The sequence below is a fragment of the Elephantulus edwardii genome, unplaced genomic scaffold (genome assembly GCF_000299155.1).
Source record: "Elephantulus edwardii isolate Elephantulus edwardi_28Jun2011 unplaced genomic scaffold, EleEdw1.0 scaffold00012, whole genome shotgun sequence".
In the NCBI taxonomy this organism is placed as follows: domain Eukaryota; kingdom Metazoa; phylum Chordata; class Mammalia; order Macroscelidea; family Macroscelididae; genus Elephantulus; species Elephantulus edwardii.
Window position 1 is genome coordinate 23,641,807 of NW_006399762.1, and position 18,831 is coordinate 23,660,637.

Consider the following 18,831-nt stretch of genomic DNA (forward strand, 5'->3'; position numbering starts at 1 on the left):
AGCTGGAATGGTCCTTGGAGTCAAGGATTCTGAAGCTTCATCTGACATACTTCGGGCATGTTGCAAAGAGGGATTGGTCCTTGGAGAGGGATATCATGTTTGGGAGAGTAGAGGGACAGCATAGGAGAGGAAGACCCTCGATGAGATGGACCATTTCTGTGATTGTGGTGGTGGAATTGAGTGTGTCATAGACAGTGAGGTTGGTACAGGATAGAGCAGGGTTTAGGGCTCGTGTACATAGGGTCACTATGAGTCACAAACAACTCGGCGGCACATAACAACAACAACAATCTGTCATTGAAGTTGAAGTGATATCCTTGCAAAATTGTTTAATTGCAAGATGAAAAGTATGTTATATGGTATGGAGAAACCCCAAGAAAAGATGGCATTCTGGTGGGCTTTTCTTTTTGTAAGCATTAAGTCCTTATACCATTATTTAAATATTGAGGTTTTATTCAAGTAAAAATAATCTCTTTGCTACAGTGAAATTTTTATTTTTTGTTTTAGATGCTGAACATCCTGTAAGTCAAGGTAAACCTACTTTTATCATATAAAGTTAATATTATGCTATTTAAAATGAGATCAAGTGCTGTAGATTTTCTATTCTATGTACAGTATTGAAATAATATACTTTTTCCTTTTGCACAAATAATTTTTTTTTTTTTTTTGCTGAGGTACACTTTTTTCTGTTTGATTTTTTTCAGGCCTTGAACCTGAGGGACAAGGTAAAACTTATATAAAATTATTGGGATACTGCAGAATTGAAACACAACTAAGGTACTATTGTTTTCTTATATTTTTGTGTAAATATTTACTTAGTGTGATCCAAAATTCTCGCGATGTTACAGAATTGAAACACAACTAAGGTACTTTTGTTCCTAGAGTTGCTATGAATCGCGCTTGACTCGATGGCGATCAACAACAGACCATTAGAGCACCGGCATCACCATGATGAATCAAAATCTAGTTCATCAGAGTCTTGGTTGCTCCCTGTGCCTAGTTTCCGTTGACTTTTTTTTTTTTTTATTTCAATGAACATTTACAAAGATTTTGGATTTCCATTCATTCATTGTGCACTTTTCTCCCTGCCCACCCCACTCCCACCCCCAGTTCGCTCTTCTTCTTGGAAAGCAAATTGGTATACAATACCCCCACAGCCCCACACCCCCACACCCCCATCCCAAGAATACTCAACTCTGCAACCCTCATTCCGAACTCTTATGATAATGATGATGATAATGTCCTAAAATATATTACTTTTAAACTGTTCTCTCCCTCATTGGCTTCAATGCAGTATACATAACGATTTAGAACAAGTTCAAGGCTGTTTTTTAGAGTAGGGCTTTTTGCTCCTTAGGGTTTTTAAAGCTGTGGCCTTGCATAAGAAGTTCTCCAGGCTTTTCTTCCGAAGCACCTGTGGTTAGACTTGAACTTCCAAGATTTCTGTTAGTAATGGAGTGCCTAGCCCGTGTGGCAGGAAGGAATGCCAAGACATTGTGAGATTTCCCTTCTCTGGGCCTTTTAATTTTGCCTGCTCTACAATGCAGAAATCAGTCCTCATGAACCTCATTATTCTCATGTACCAGACTCCTCCAGTTTGTGCCCAGATAGGTAGTTTATTGTGAGTCTTCTCAATAGCATAATGGTAGAAAGGAAAGAAGTTGATGGGCTCTGGCAATTTTGTACAATTCTTTTTTGAAAGAAAGGGCTTTTTATTGGTTTGCATACAGTAATTTGTTTACATTATGTTTCATTCATGTGTATTGGTTTTGGAGAGGGGTTTTTTCCACTCTCTCCCTTCACCCATGAAACTTGTACAGTTTTTTAAAAGAAAAGACAAACTTAATACAGAAAAGCATTATCAAGTTTACAAACATTTAAACTCTTTGCTTTATTACAGAAGCAGTGGGAACTGTACTAGCTGATATGAATGCAGGTAAGTTAAATATATCTCTTTACTGATGTTAGTTAACTCGTAGTATTCCATCCTGTGAATGTACCATAATTTCTCAATCCATTAGATTGTGGTTGGACATTTGAGCTGTTTCCATGTTCTTAGAATGGTGAATAAAACTGCTGTGAACATTGGTGTACACGTCTCTGTGCCTCAGCTCTCATTTTCTCTGGATATATTCCAAGCAGTGGAAACCTGGATCCTGGCTGAAAGTAAGAAATACCAGAAGAATGCCTGTTTGTGCTTTACTGACTATGCAAAAGCATTTGACTGTGTGGATCATGACCAGTTGTGGCTGACATTAAGAAGAAGAATGGGACTCCCAGAGTACTTGATTGTGCTCATGTGGAACCTATATCTGGACCAGGAGGTTGTTGTGTGAATGGAGCAGGGGAACACCACATGGTTTGGAACTGGAAAGGAAGTGCACCAGAGTTGTACTCTTTTCTGCTTATCTGTTCAACCTATATGCTGAGCAAATTATCTGAGAAACTGAACTCTATGAAGATGTTATGTTTAGATGGTAAAAATCACCATTAGATAATCTTTTAACTCTATTATGAAAAATACAAACATCCAAGGGCCCCAGTTGAAACTTTCAATCCTTCCAAAAAATCCATCAATGTTCCTCATCGCTCCTTAATCTAAGTCCTTCTGAGTTGACATTATCAACAAGTAAGATGCCTAGGGGATGAGCTTCTTTAAAAAAAAATGGAGAAATGCTTTTTAAAACTGAGTTGTTTGGTATGGCCAGTTTGAAGTGAAAACAACATTCTACTGCTAAATAAAGTTTTTCTCTGTTGGTCACACACTTTGCTAAGACAGTTTTGTAAAAATCAACTGGATTTCAAATATCACCCATGGAATAACTTTTAAACAGAAAAGTACTTGATCTGTCCTTTCACAATACTTTTATTCATTATAAGAGAAGGCCTGTGTCTTGAGAAATTAGTAGCTGGTCAAAGTTATTAGACCAGACAGACATGCATTAAATCCTGACTCAGTTGTCAGTTTTTTATCTCTGCGTTACTTAACCTCAAATAAATTGAGAATGAAGAAATAACATGTTGGGACCTCCGGGTAGTTAGTTGCTGCTATTTTAGGAGGATCTGGCTGCACTTAAAGTAAAATGAGATTCCATTGTATTTACCAGGTCCTCACGTTATTTAACAGTTGTTTGGAATTTTGCTTTGATTAAATCTGACAATAAGTTAATAATTTTGAGCCCACAGATGTAGATATTAATCCTCAACAAAGATCCACTGTTTTTCTACTCAAGAAAGCATTAATGTTCAAATATTACCCAAGATGATGGCACTATCCAAGTTCTCAATGGATCATTCATCTCCTCTTCAAATTCAAACAGAAATTTAAGACATTCTACTCTTCCCTAAAGTCATTTCTTAGAATGAATGGATGTAAAACAACAACAACAAAACCCAGGACACTTTTATCTATTTATTCACAAACTTCTTCTCTTCTTCTCATATGCCCAAAATGATTGATATTGATATCTCATTTTCTTTCTCCTGTGGGACTCCATGGGTATTACCAAGAAAACAAATTTGCAAAAAACACTGGTGGCATGATGAAGTACTTAAAGAGAATAAAGAGAGTGTCTGAAGCATTTACTTTCTTCCTTTGTCATGTATCACAGAGGACAGGAATGAAGTCACAGGCTACGGACTGAAAAGCACTTCCTGACCCACCAGCTGATGTGGGATTACCCAGAGGTCGCTGGTTCAACACCTCCCAGGCTTGAAATGATCATGAAATAAGATAAACTCCGGAGAAGCAACTTAGCATGGAGCCTGATACATAGAAAGTACTGAAAGTAGTTTCATAAACATTGTAGTCTCTACAAAAGAAAAACTCAGAGGGTGAGAAGTCACATTTCTCCACGTCAGCGTACTCTGATGATTTCAGGAGGTGGCCCTACAGTGTAATAATGCCTGTTCAGACATGCACGCTCTCATTAGCTAAAGCTTGGAAGGTGTTCAACTCCTCAGCCAGCCTCTTTCTGCCACTTGTTCACCTTTAGTCAGAGATTCAGAGGTTCTAGTCAAACTTAATACAAAGAAAAAATGTTTTTAGATTAATAATACAGTTTGTTGCTGTCGTTGTTGTGTACCATAGAGTTGGAACTGACCCATAGCTGGTGGGTTTTCAGAGGCATTTGCCCATCCTCCCACAGAGCAGCTGGTGTATTCAAACTGTGTGCCTTCAAGATTACAGAGCAGCTTCAAAGAATATAGTTACGTTGTTATTAAGTGCTGGCAATTTACTTGCAACTCATAGGGACCCATTACAACAGCTCTGTAGTAATATTCAAAATAATTTGCTTAACCAGGCTGTTACTTGGAAGCAAGGATTTTCAAGCTCTGTCTGACATACTTTGGGCATGTTACCAGGAGAGACCAGTCCTTGGACAGGGATATTTTGCTTGGGAGGGTGGAGGGAAAGCACAGAAGAGGAAGACCCTGGATGAGGTGGATTGACTCAGTGGCTGGGGTAATGGGGGTAGGTGTATCAGACACAATAAGGTTGACTCAGGATAGAGCAGGGTTCAGAGCTGTGTTGGTCACTATGAGTCACAAGTGACTTGATGGAACATAATAACAACATATCATAATCATTTTTATTAGCTATGACTTTGTTCTGTTTTTAAAGATAACGAGGAATTTGCCTATCCATAAGGTAATAGGTTCAAAAGAATAATCATACCACCTCTTCTTTCTTGAAGAAAGAAAACGGATAAAAACACTTTTACCTCAGTTATCTTGTGGAGTTAGAAACAACACACATGCTCGGAGGAAACGAGTCGTGGGAGGCAAACCTGCACGAAAGGTAAATGTGATTGAAAAATGTACTTCCTAAGAAGACCTCAAGTGTGTGGGGTAGCGGGGTGAGTGGAAGCAGTTTCTAGGAGGTGATGTATTAACAAGGCATTTGAATCTAAGAATGAAAACATCTTAAGGAACCATCTGTAACATGTCTAGAAGCATGTAGTAACCAATTAAATGTCTTGTATAGGGGGACTTCCCATGGCAGGTGGCCATAAAGGACGGCGAAAATCTTAACTGTGGAGGAATTTATATTGGTGGCTGTTGGGTTTTGACTGCTGCACACTGTGTCAGGTAAAAACTTTCACCAGGAGATCTTGGATTTCACAAAGCAATGATAATAGATATAGATATGTAGATAATGTATATTAAATATAGGTGGATTATAGAGATAGACTGTGGCAAGTGATGAATCAAAGCATATCTGAGAAAAGTCATTGTGCAGATACATAAGTACTAAATCCTCTTAGATATCTCTGACTTTATCCCCAGATGCTTATCAACCTACTGGCTCCCCACAGAACAAACTTAGGTACCAAGTTATTCTACTCGGTGCATGTGTGTCATGGAAGAGTCAGTAGCTACCACCTCCATTTTCTAGAGCTTGTGCAAACTGCTTTTAGAGTTTATGACTGAAGAGTTTGTGAAGATATCATATGAATTGTCTATAGTCTCACCTCAACAAAATTACTTTCTAAGGAGCTGAATGCATCCAGACACTCCAGACACGCAGCTCCTTTTCCCCATTCAGGTGCCCTTCTCCATATGTGATGTGTTGTCTTAGTCATCTAATGCTGCTCCACCAGAGAGGCCACAAGCAGAAGGTGCCAACAAACAGAAATGTATACTCTTACCATTTACAAAGCTAGAAGTTCAGACTTAGGAGGCCAGCTTAGGGGCAAGTTTCTCTCTCTGTTAGTTCTGGAGGAAGTTTCTTATTTCCTTCAACATCTGTAGCCCAGCATTCCTTCGTGATCTCCATTTGTCCTGATGTTCCCTGGGTCAAGGTCAAGGAGCTCCGAGCACAGAAACAAGGACCCTAAGGTTACACGCAGTTCCAAGATCTTGGGATACTGAGGCCTTCTCTTCTGTTTATTTTCTCCACTTCTACCTCTTGCGAGATAAATGGTGTTACAGGCCACACCCTAAGGAAGCTCCCCTGATCAGAGCTGTGATGGGATTAGGGATGTATCATCCCACCCTTAGTCCCTTTACAATTGCATCATTTTCACTGACACAAACTCACTGATTTGGTTCTAACTCATAGCATTCAGATTTCCAAGGCTGTAAATCATAATGGGATTGCCCGTCGCTTTTTGTTGTTTTTGTTTTTTTTCTCCAAGTCGTTAATGGTGGACCCAAACCTCTGGCGACTGGAGACTCATCGTCTTTTGAGTTGGCAAGGAAACTACCTACTGGCTAGGTCACTAGAGGTCTTCATTATATCACTACATATATACGTGTGTGGGGACACAGCTCATGACGTGTGTATTTTAAGCAATAAAAACTGATGAACGCTCGTTAATTCACAAGGCTAATCAACTGCAGCCCTTTCTTTTTTTTTAATTATATTTTATTAATTTTCATAAACATTTACAGAGATTTTGGGCTTCCACTCATTCATTGTTGCACTATTCTCTCTACCCTCCTCCCAGTTTGTTCTTGTCCAAATGCCACAGTGCTTGTCAAAGCCAGTTCTGATTAATCTTCTTTGTCAGTGTATCCTTTGCCATTCCCTATCACTCCTCCCTGAGAGAGACTTCACCCTGAGTCATAAGGAAAAGGGGACGGCGTATTCTCTTAGCTACTTCCTGCTGAAAAGGAACGCTGTGGGTTTCAGGGTGAAGATCTTCTCTCACTACTCTAAAGGGCCCCTTCGGCAGTAGGAAACACATAGACTATTATGGAGATTGATTTTGGAATTCAGATGCACTCTTATTGATTGTGCTTGGCTGTACATGTTCATATCCTTCAAGATGTATCACGGGGGTGTTGCAACCTAGAAGACACAAATTTGACTAACAAGTTATAAGTACATGAGTCCAAAAATTATGGAAAAGTAAAAGAAAAGATTCTTTCATTGTTTTACAAACCCTCCCCCAGGTCCCCTCCACCATGCAGCCCTCGCTCTAGTCTCCTGTGATGACAGAAATACCCAGTTACATCTCTCTTTTAGACGGTTCTCTCCCTCCTCTGCTTCAGTGCAGTATACATTATTGAACCCATCTTACTCAGTGTCTCCCTAACCCCAAGGACAGTCCCATTCTACAACAGTGGCATCATGTAATATTTGTCCTTTTGTGACTGGGATATTTCACTCAGCATAATGTTCTCCAGAGTCAACCATTTTGAATAATATTGCATGAGTTCCTTGTTTTTTAATGCAGCATAGTATTCCATTGTGCGAATATACCACAGCTTCTCTAGCCATTCGTTTGTTGATGGGCACTTAGGTTGTTTCCAACTCCTTGCTATTGTGAACAAAGCTGCAATGAACATGGGTGTGCATATATCAACTGCAGCCCTTTCTAACCTGCTCTGTGATTCTACTTGAATTGCTTGCATGGGATAGGTCAGTCATTCGGGGACAGGACCATTGCATTGCATCAGCAATGATATTCCTTGTACCATGGTCTCTTTGGAAGCTCTCCAGGCTGCAGCAGGTGCTGACTGCATGGATCACTGGAGGATTAGTCTGCTCAGGAGTTGGAGGGGCCTTAACTGCTGCAGAACAGCTCATGTGATTTTCTTCTTTGACAGAGTTTTTGAAGTTCTTAGGTCAGAGAAGTAGAGTAGGTATATTCTTCTTTGAGGATGTCTTCTGGACAGATGGGAAATAAGAGTTTCTTGTATGACTGATAAGATTAGCTATGAGTGATTAGAGGATAGTACTCAGCACTGGTGGCAAGAAGCTGTGCTGTAGTCCCGAAGGCACGCAGTTTAGATCCCACCAGTTGCTCCACGGAAGAAGGATTGGCAATCTCCTCCTGTGCTATTAACTATCTCTGAAAACCCGCCGGAGGGTCAACTATGGGTCAGTTCTGACTCGAAGGTACACAACAACAGCAACAAGTCAAAGGGTGTTGACAAAGCCCAGGACTCTGACCTCTGGGATGAAGGACCATTACTGAGCACTTGTTACCAGTATGCCAGATACTTCCACATACAATATTTCCTCAACTATGCACAACAGGAAATCAAGAGACGACTTGCACTGGGAAAGTCAGCTGTGAGGGACCTCTCAAGAATACTGAAGAGCAATGACATCAGGCTGGAGACTAAGATGCACCTGATCTGGGCTATAGTCTTTGCAATTACATGCTATGCATCAGAGAGTTGGAGAGTGAATAGGGATGATAGAAAGAGAATTGATGCCTTTGAGCTGTGGTGCTGGAGAAGAGTGTTGAATATACAATTGACTGCTAGGAGAACAAACAGGTTTGTCCTGAAGAAGTGAAGCCAGAATGCTCCTTGCAGTCAAGGATTCTGAAGCTTTGTTTGACATACTTTGGGAATGTTGCAAGGAAGGACTGGTCCTTGGAGAGGGACATCATGTTTGGCAGAGTGGAAAGGCGGCACAGGAGAGGAAGACCTTCGATGAGATGGATCGATTCTGTGACTGGAGTGGTGGGAATAAGTGCGTTTGAGATGGCTAGGTTGGCACAGGATAGAACGGCATTTAGGGCTCTTGTACATAGGGTGGCTATGAGTCGCAAGCGACTAGATGACACATAACAACACAATAACAACAATGCACAACAGTCCTACTGAGTCAACACTCTTCTCATTTTAGATAAGCAGATAAAGTTACATGATGTGGCCCAAATCAAAGTACTAGTCAGTAGATGAACTAGGAGGATAAAATCATGGTCAGTGTATTTGACAGTAACTTAGAAAAAGGATGACTCAGAAAATCCCTAAAGCCAGGAGAAAATCAGGACAGCAAATATGTTAAACAAGTAACTACCTTAAATGACACTCACAGAGATCTCTACTGTGCCACTGAGTCAACTCTAACTCATGGTGCCCCTATGACCACTAGGTGAAAACCTCACAGAACCTGCACCAGAGCCCCACAATGTCCAGGTTCTCAAGCCCATTGTTGCACCCACTGTGTCTGTCAATCTCATTGAAGCTCCTCCTCTCCTTCACCGACCTTCTAGCTTTCCAGCATGATATTCTTTTTCAGGGACTGACCCCTCTTAACATCATGCCCAAAGTATGTGAGACCGAATTTCACTTTCATTACCTCTAAGGAGCACTCTGGTTGCACTTCTGAGACACAGATGGCCTTGTTCTTTTGATCATCAATGGTATAATCAATACTCTTCACCACCATCACAATTAAAATGCTTGGAGTCTTCTTTATTGCTCCTCATTTGTTGTCCAACTTGCAAATGCATATGAAGCCACTAGAAAATGCCATAACTTGAATCAGGCACACCTTAGTCTTTAAACTGACTTCCTTGCTCCTTATCACTTTAAAGAGGTCCTTGAATGCACCTTTCCCCAATGCAACCCATCTGTTTATTTCTTGATTGCTGCTTCCATGGGTGTTGCACTGGATCGGAGCCATGAACCAAGTATCTCTTGGCTCCTGTACCACAACATGCTCCTGCCTCTGGCCATAAACAACTCTGGTAATATAGTGGATAATGTCTTGGGCTGCTAACTGAAAAGTATGTAGTTCAAATCTACTAAGTACTCCATGGGAAGTCTCCTCCAGTAAAGATTTACAGCCTTAAAAACCCAAGCAAGAGTCACTGTAAGTCAGAACAAACTCAGTGGCAGTGGGGTGTCTGGTCAAACTCTGTCTGCCTTCTTTGCAAACTCTCCTCCTGGGCCCACATATTATTGCTCTTCTGAAATATTGGACCTCCTTAATTCTTACTTGGGCATCCTCTTCTCTAACTTTTTCTCCCTAAAGTTAACTGTTATTTCAAATACCACTGTATTATGGCAAAATTATATCTCCAACCTGAACTTCTATCAACACTTTGAACTGTATCAAAAGTACATCAAATTCAAAATGTCTAAGACAAATTCAGAAAGTCCTGTTCCAATGTTTCCTATCTCAGCAAATGACTATATCGTTTATCTACGCACACTAACCCACTACTATCAAGTTGAGTCTGACTCCGTGGACCTATAGGACAGAGTCAAAATGTCTAACAGAGTTTCTAAGGCTGTAAATTTTTATGGAAGCAGAGTTGTTCATTATTATCCCTCAGAGCAGCTGGTAGATTTGAACCACCAACTCTTGATAAGCAGCCAGATGCCCTAATCACAGTGCCACCAGAGTTTCTTTGATTTCCACCCTAGACCAGTAATATATCACTACTTCGAGGTGGGATTTCTAATTTCTTATTATTTAAATCTCAAAACTTCTCTCCATCTCCATAATTATTGACATTTACCTGGCACATGGAGTATAGTGATTGGCTCCTACTTGGCTTACCTCATTCACTCTGCCCAATCTCCTGCGCCTGCATACTTTCTCTACTGTGCAGCAAAAGTAATATTTCCTCATATAGTTTAATTCTTTATTGCTTTATATTCCTCATAGAACTAAAAACTAAGCAAAAATTTGGCCTGCCACTGAGGGATGCTATGGACTTGAATGATCCAGGGAGCATCCAAAGAAGATGGAAGGAATATACAGAGTCACTGTACCAAAAAGAATTGGCCAGGAGGGGACCAGTCCTTGGAGAAGGGTGGAGGGACAGAGCGGGAGAGGAAGACCCCAGATGAGATGGATTGATACAGTAACTAGGACAATGTCTGAGTCAGTGAGACTGACTCAGGACAGGGCAGACTTAAGAGCTGCTGTACATAGGGTCACTATGAGTCACAGGTGACTTGACAGCACAACAATAACAACAACAGTACTGGTTTTGTAACTGTCATCACATGGCTATGTTGAACTGGCACATAGATGAGCCTCCAACAGGTTTTCAAGGTCTGTAAATTGTGCAGGAGGAAATTTCCCATCTTTCTCCTGTGAAGCAGCTGGTGGATTTTAACTCTGTATCTTTGTGTTGGCAGTGAAACTCTCTACCACCAGTCCACGAGAGAGCTCCCTCGTGGCTCAATAATTGTGAGGTGCCATCAAGTCGAGCATGACTCATAGTGACCACATGAACAGCAGAACTGAACCCTGTCCTATCCTGTGCCATCCCCATCATCTCTGACATACCTGGACTCATTGCTTCAATCACTGTGTCAATCCATCTCCTTGAGGCTCTTCCTGTAAGGAGCATTCTGGTTCTACTTCCTCCAAGGCAAAGTTGTTTGTACATAAGAATAGACAATATTTTGCTCACTTATTATTTTTTTTAAAAACCAACCAATTTTTCACATCATTCTCTTCCAGGTTCAATACTAGGCACTGGGGCTACATAGATCACTATGACCTCATCCTCAACTTCAAGTCTAGCAGAAGAAGGGCTTTGAGTTAAAAAAGTTTTGCAATGTAGCTTAAGATGAAGCCAGTCTTTAAGAGTCAGGATAATTATTGTTACAGTCTGAAAGGCCTTCTAGAGTTGGAAGAATAACAAAAAAATTGCCTGATCCACTCCTATTCTAACACATCTCTGGAAAGATATTGTATGCACTCTGTATAAACACCTTCAGTTTGCGCTGACTCTAGAATTGGCAGGCTCCTTCTTCTGGACATCTTTTGCCATTAGGAAGTTATTTATGTTCCTAATATTGAGTGAATGGGATGCCCACTGTATTTCATTCTACCTTAATTAAGTAAATTCAATTTCCCAGTTTCATAACAAGAATAGAGAAATATGGGAAAGTGAGCAAGGTCTTATAAAAGGGGGAATATAAAAATGAAGTGTGAGAAATGTGTGCTTGTATCCCTCCCTCACTTTAATTGCTTTCCTTTTCCTTTACATTCCAGAGAGAGTAAAGCTCATCGGTACAAAATATGGACAACCTTACTAAGCTGGTTAAGACCTAATGATGACATAGTAATCCAGCACGTGAAGAGAGTTATTATCCATGAAAATTACAACACAGCCACCTATGAAAATGATATAGCTTTGATTGAAATGAAACCATTCCCAAACAGAAGAGAATGCGAGCTGGAAGGTTCTGTCCCCGCCTGTGTGCCCTGGTCTCCATATCTGTTCCAACCCAATGATAAATGCATCGTGTCTGGATGGGGTAGAGAAAAAGGTATGTGATTTTAAATTTCTCTTTCTCTTTTGTATTTGTAGTGAAAACAGATATACCAAAACATTTGCCTAAATAAGAATTTCTATTTCCAATGCAATGACTTTGACTGCGTTCCTTATGCTGTGAAGCCATTAGCATTATCCTATTCTAAAATTTTCCACCACTTTAACTTAATGCCCACTAGAGGGGGGAACTCTACCATGCCCCACCAGCACCACAAAAGAACCGGACCTGAGGATCTGCTTCCATAATGATTATAGTGAATTCTCCTCTATAGTCAATAAGGCTTGTTCAAAGGGACACCTAAATAAACAACATATAAGCAAGAAGCTGCGCTGCAATCCCCAAAGTATGTAGTTCAAGGCCACCAGCTGCTCTGCAGAAGAAGGATGGTCACTCTCCTTTCATGCAATTAACTTCCTCTGCAAGCCCACTAGAGGGTCAACTATGGGTCAGTTTTGACTCTACAGTAAACACAACAACAACAACAATAATCACTAGATACATAAATCTGAATTTATTTGAAACCATAAAATGGATAAGTTAGGTGTCACCGAGTCACCTACAACTCATAGTGACCCCATGAATAACAGATCTGAACCTTGTCCAATCCTGAGTTAACCTCACCATCTCTGATATGCTTGAGCCCACTATTACAATCACTAGGTCAGTCCATCTTGGGAAGGGTCTTCCAGTATTTCTCTGACTCTCCACTTTTACCGGCATGATGTCTTTTTCCTTGGAAAAAGACACTAGGATGACAAGAAACCAAGGAAAGGGGAAGAAATCAGGACATTAAGGAGCTGAACACAAGATTTCAAATGACAGCTTGAGGAGATGAAGGATATAATAAAATGTGCAAAGAGCTGGAGTTAGAAAATCAAGAGGGATGAACTCACTTGGCATTTCTTAAGCTGAAGGAATCAAAGAACAGATTCAGGTCTTGAGTTGCAATACTTAAAGATGGTATGGGAAGAATATTGAATGATTCAAGAAGAATCAAAAGAAGATGGAAGAAGTACAAAAAGTCATTGTAACAAAAATAATTGGCTGACAGAAGAGTTTCATGATATCATTTCACAGTAGATAATCAAAATGCAGTGGTGACGAAGGAGGAAATGCAAGGTGTTCTGAAGGAATTGGCAAAAAAAATAAAGCCTCAGGAATTGATGGAATACCAAATGACATATTTCAGCAAACAGCTGCTGCCCTGGATGCACTCACAAGGTTATGTCAAGAAATCTGGAGTAGGTAACTACCTAGCCAACTGACTGGAAGAGAACCATATTTACTCCCATTCCTTAAAAAGATAATCCAATAGAGTTTGGAAATTTTTGAATAATACTAATATCACATGCAAGCAAAATCTTGCTTAAGATTATCTAAAAACAACTGGAACAGAAAACTGTCAGAAATACAAGTTTGGTCTGGAAGAGGCAATGGCACTAGGGATATCATGACCAATGTCAGATGTATCTTGGCTGAAAGCAGACAGTATCAGAAAAATATTTATTTGTTTTATTGACTATGCAAAGGCACTTAAAGATGTGGATCACAGCAAATTGTGGCTAACATTGAGAAGAATGGGTATTCCAGTATACTTGATTGTGGTCATAGGAAACCTATACTTACTTAGACCAGGAAACAGTCATCTGAACACATCAAAGGAACACTGCATGGTTCAAAATCAAGAAAGGAATGCATCAGGGATGAGTTCTTCCTCCATATCTTTTCAGTTTATACGTGAAACAGATCATTCAGGAGGCTAGTCTTTATGAAGAATAGCATAGCGTCATTATGCAGATGACAGAGCCTCCCTTGCCAAGAATGAGGAGGAATTGAGGCATTTGCTACAGAAGGTCATCAATAAGCATTGTATTTCAACATCAAGAAAACAAAGATTCTCACCACCAGGCCAATTAGCAGCATCATGACAGATGGAGAAGAGAATGAGGTTGTAAACACTTTTATCTAGTTCAGGTCCACCAATCAACACTCTTGGCACCTGCAGTCAAGAAATAAAAAGAGGATTTGTTTTATCAAAGTCTGAGGTCAGTAACTTCTCCAGGGAGGAAAGGAGCAATGATATTAGTCTAGAGACTAAGGTGTGCCTGATCCAAGCCATGGTCTTTGCAATTACTTGCTACGTATCAGGGAGCTGGCCAATGACTAAGGATGACAGAAGTATAACTGGTGTTCTTGAGTTGTATTCCTGGGAAAGATTATTGAACATACCATGACTGGCAAGAGAACAAACAGGTCTTTCCTGGAGAAAGTGAAACCAAGTTGCTCCTTGGAGACATGAATTTTGAAACTCCATCTCACATACTTTGGCATGTTGCCAGGAGGGACCAGTCCTTGGAGAAGGGCATCATGCTTTGAAGGTTAGAGGGTTAACACAGGAGAGGAAGACCCAGGATGAGATGGATTGACACAATGAGGGAAAGTGTGTCAGAAACAGAGAGATTGGCTCAAAATAAGCACAATAAGCTATTGTGCATAGGGTCAGTATGAGTTGTAGTTGACTCAATAGCACATAATAACAACAAACAATTTAAGTGTTTCTGTATTCTGTTTAATTTATATAAACTGGTAGTTATGTACATATTCATAGATAACTTGTCAATCACACATGATTGAATACATTTAGTGGTCAAGTAAGATTAAGTGTGCTTTTGACTATTAACTAAGTAACTATCCGTCTGTTACTCTGAGTCCATTGAGAACTGTACCCTGTCTATATAATGGTTGAAACCCACACAGTAGTGACATGGAAGAAAGGCTTGCAATTTGTTTCTATAAAGAATGTTGATGTTGTTGTTGTTGTTGTTGTTGTTAGGTGCCATTGAATCTAGTATCACTCATGGTGACTCTATAATGGATATGAAACCTGTCCAATCCTATGCCATCGTCATCATCTTTGAACTACCTGACCTCAAAACTGCAGGCGGTGTGTCAATCCATCTCATTAAGGATCTTCTTCTCTTTTGCTGACTTTTCCAAGCATGATGTCCCTCTCCAAAGATTCACTCCTCCTAACAGCATGTCCAATGTATGTGTGATGAGGCTTTGCCATTCCTGCCTCTAAAGAGCATCTGATCGCACTTTCTCCAAGACTTCTATTTGTTATTTTGACAATTCATGGGATTCGTAGTACTCTTCTCCAACACCACAGCCCAAAGGCATCAATTTTTCTTTTGTCATGCATATTCGTTAGCCAGCTCCCAGATGCATAGCAAGTGATTGAGAAGACTATGGCCTGAGTTAGGCACACCTTTGTCTAGAAACTGACATCATTGCTCCCTAATACTTGGAGAGATCCTTGACAACAGACTTGCCTAGTGCAATACATCTTTTGATTTCTTTACTATTGATATAAAAATTATTGATTGTGGATTCAAGATTAGTCATTGACAATCTTTTCTCTATCTAACATTACGTTGCTTATTGGCCCAGTGGTAAGGATTTTTGTCTTCCTGATGTTGAGATGCAATCCATATTGAAGGCTGTAGACTGATCTTCTGCAGCAAGTGCTTCAAGTCCTTGCTTTCATACTTTAGACATGTTGTAAGGAGGTACTGGTCCTTGGAGAGGGGCATCATGCTTGGGAGGGTGGAGGGACGTCACAGGAGGGGAAGGTCCTCTATGAGGTGGATTGATTCAGTGACTGGGGTAATCGGGATGGGGATGTCAGAGACAGTGCGATTGGCACAGGACAGAGCAGAGTTTAGGGCTGTTGCACATAGGGTTGCTATGAGTCACAGGAGACTCGACGGCACAAAACAACAACAAGCTAGTAATGTCAAAGTGTTGGGAATTCATTGATAGAGGATTTCCTTACAGAATGTGGAGTTTCAAGGTTGAGAGACAAAAGCCCAGTTCTCGATCAGCTCAGAGTAATGAAGGAAACATCAAACACATACCATCACCCAACAGCAGAAGATGACAAATGCTTTTAGTGTACAAAACAAGAGTTCAGAGAAAGAAGCAGTCCCCTCAATCATTAAAAAGAGGAGACTTTTTCATTATAATGAAAAATGAATTTTTATACACGTTAAAATTAATGCGAAAGTTGGACAATAAATTCAGAAGACCATAGATGAATTGATGCCTTGAAATGTGGTGTTGAAGAGTATTAACTACCCCAAAGACTCCAACAGAAAAAACAAATACGTCTTGGGGGAAAAGTGCTCTTAGAGGATTTCTTAGAGGCATGGGTGGTGAAAGTTCATCTTACATACCTTGGACATGTTGTCAGGAGAAGCTAGACCTTGAAAACAGTCATCACTCCTAGAAAGGTCATTGAAAGAGGAGACCCTCAAAGAGATGAACTGACACAGTGATGACAATAGGCTTAAGCACAACAGAGATGGTGAGGACCAAACAAGGTTTTGTTCTGGTTGTTACAGGGTTATTATGAGAGGGAACCCACTCAACAGCGCCTGACCACAACAGCAAGTTTTTAAAAGTTACCATCTTAAAGAAGACAGCCATCTCGAAACTATTTCAATTTAGTGAAGTTTGAGGAAGACACCTTTTCTGATTTACCCTATATTTTAGTGAATGTGTATCTCCTGTTTCTCGGAGAAGCGAATTAATTCTATGATTAACTGCTCCGTGCTCACTACAGTGGAGAGTGAGGGGTCCCCTTGGAATAAGCTGTAAGTCCCTGTTCTCTAGTTGCTATGTACCAATCCATAGCTCACCCTCTAGTGGGTTTTCACAGGCAGTATATCACACAGGAGAAGATTCCCCATCTTTTCTTCCTCAGAGCAGCAAATGGATTCAAATGGCATATCTTTGGGTTGGCAGTGCAATTCCTTACCACTAAACCAATGTGGTTTATATATTAGTTGGGAGATCACGTAATTTACCTTAAAATACTTTATATCTTTCTGAATGAATGTTAATTTATTCATTAACCAAATACACATATATTTATTAAACAACTACCATGTGCGGCCACAAAGCTGGGTGATGGAACAGCAGAGAGTGAGGCAGATAGAACTCTTGGTGTTTTGGAGGTTTGTGTAGTAAGGAAGTGATACTGAACAAGATATAACAGGGTCACACTTGACAGGAGCTGGGGGGAGGGAGATGAATATCCTTTCCTTATCCCTGAGACATCTCATCTCATATTTTTTTTGTCTTCCCAGATCTATTAGCTAGTATATCTTGAACGTCTATTTGAAATGGGATTAAAATCCAAATTTCCCTTTTAATCATTTTCAAATTACTTAGGTTATAGATTTTCTCACATTCAAAAGCATATACAAATAACTTTACATATAATTTTCTTTGTTAAATTTCTTACTTTTTTAAAAAAAATCACTTTAAGTACTTTCAAAAAAGCAAAGAAAGGATTTACAGGAGAGCACGAATTCCTAGTTCTCTTAGTAATGAAGCGTTTCTATAACAGAAATACCACAAGAGGGTGACTTTAACAAACAGAAATGTATTCTTTCACCTTTTAGGAAGCTGGAAGTCCAAATGCATCAGTCTAGAGGAAGACTTACTTTCTCTGTGAGTCTTCAGGGAAGGGTTTTGTCCCTTGATGATCTTTGTATAGTGTGGCATTTTCCTCTACATCTGTCATCTTAATTTTTTTTTAATCTTAAGAACTTAATTGAGGCACAACAAGGCAATATGAGCAAGTGAAAGGGACTACACCTACAAAGAGCGGGTATTTCTACCTATGACCTTGTATGTACTCCAAATATAATATGGCATATAGTAAAACCAACAGAAGGTAAAGTGTAAACTTATAAACCATAACCGAACACCCTGACAGAATGAGTGCAGTGTCATACTTCAGTGAATACTTCAGGATCTTAAAGGCTTGTAAGTGATCATGGAAGGTACAACTCTTGATCTGTCTCTGTCTGGAGTAAAAAAGAGTGAAGAAAATAAAAGTCCCATAGAGATAATTACTCCATCATACTAATGATTACACACAAGTCAGAGCCTTCATGACCATGAAATCAGAGTGACTAGCTGGTGCCAGGATGAAATATATCATTATAGAGTCCCCAATAAAATAGGAAGGAAATATGGAATAAGGCTTAAAAGTATAAAAAAGAAAGAAAATAAATTCATTGACTCAAGGCATCCTACACTAATATTGCCTTATCAAAATGAAAAAGAAAACCCATTTCCAAATGCGATTCTAATCACACGTATAAGCTATTGCTAATCAAGCCATCACCTACTCAGAGTGGTATGAAAGGAACCAAATAAGATTGCCAATGGTATTTCCAAGGCTGCAATGTTTATGATAAATGTCTTGCATAAAAAGTGCAGCCAGAGTGCTCCTTGGAGGCAAAGATGACAAAGCTTCATCTCACAGATTTAGGGGATGTTGCTAGGAGAAGTCATTCATTGGAGAGTGAAATCACTCTTGGAAAGGTCAGCAAAAGAGAGGAAGACCCTCAACAAAGTGGATTGACACAGTGACTGTTGCAGTGGGCTCTAGTGTGTCAGAAAGTGTCAGGATGGCACAGGAGAGGGTTCAGATCTGTTGTTCAAAGGGTCACTATGGGTCACACTTGAGGTCGATGGCACCTAACAACAACACTGTTTATGGATGCTAACTACTACTTCTTTCTCTCACAAAATGGTTGGTGGATTAAGCCACCTGCTTAAACACTGTGTGCCAGGTTCCTTACCGCAGCTGCTGTTAATTTTTATGTCGTACAGTGGGAACCAATCCATAGCTGACCTTCAGCAGGTCTTCAGAGAGGAAGACTGCCTATCTTGCTCCTGCGGAACAGTTGGTGGATGTGAACTACATGCCTCAACAACAACAACATATATCTTTTTTTTAAATATTTTATGTTTATTTTTCAT

General features: G+C 40.0%; 1 protein-coding gene across 1 annotated transcript in view; it reads left to right on the top strand.

Moving 5' to 3' along the window:
* CFI (complement factor I) overlaps nt 1–18,831 on the top strand; it is a 51,639-nt gene that overhangs the window by 29,723 nt on the left and 3,085 nt on the right. Inside the window, exons 8-12 of the mRNA XM_006881150.1 lie at nt 705–725; nt 1,901–1,936; nt 4,698–4,801; nt 4,988–5,091; nt 11,708–11,985. Coding sequence (XP_006881212.1) covers nt 705–725; nt 1,901–1,936; nt 4,698–4,801; nt 4,988–5,091; nt 11,708–11,985 — 543 coding nt within the window. The remainder of the gene's footprint in view (nt 1–704; nt 726–1,900; nt 1,937–4,697; nt 4,802–4,987; nt 5,092–11,707; nt 11,986–18,831) is intronic.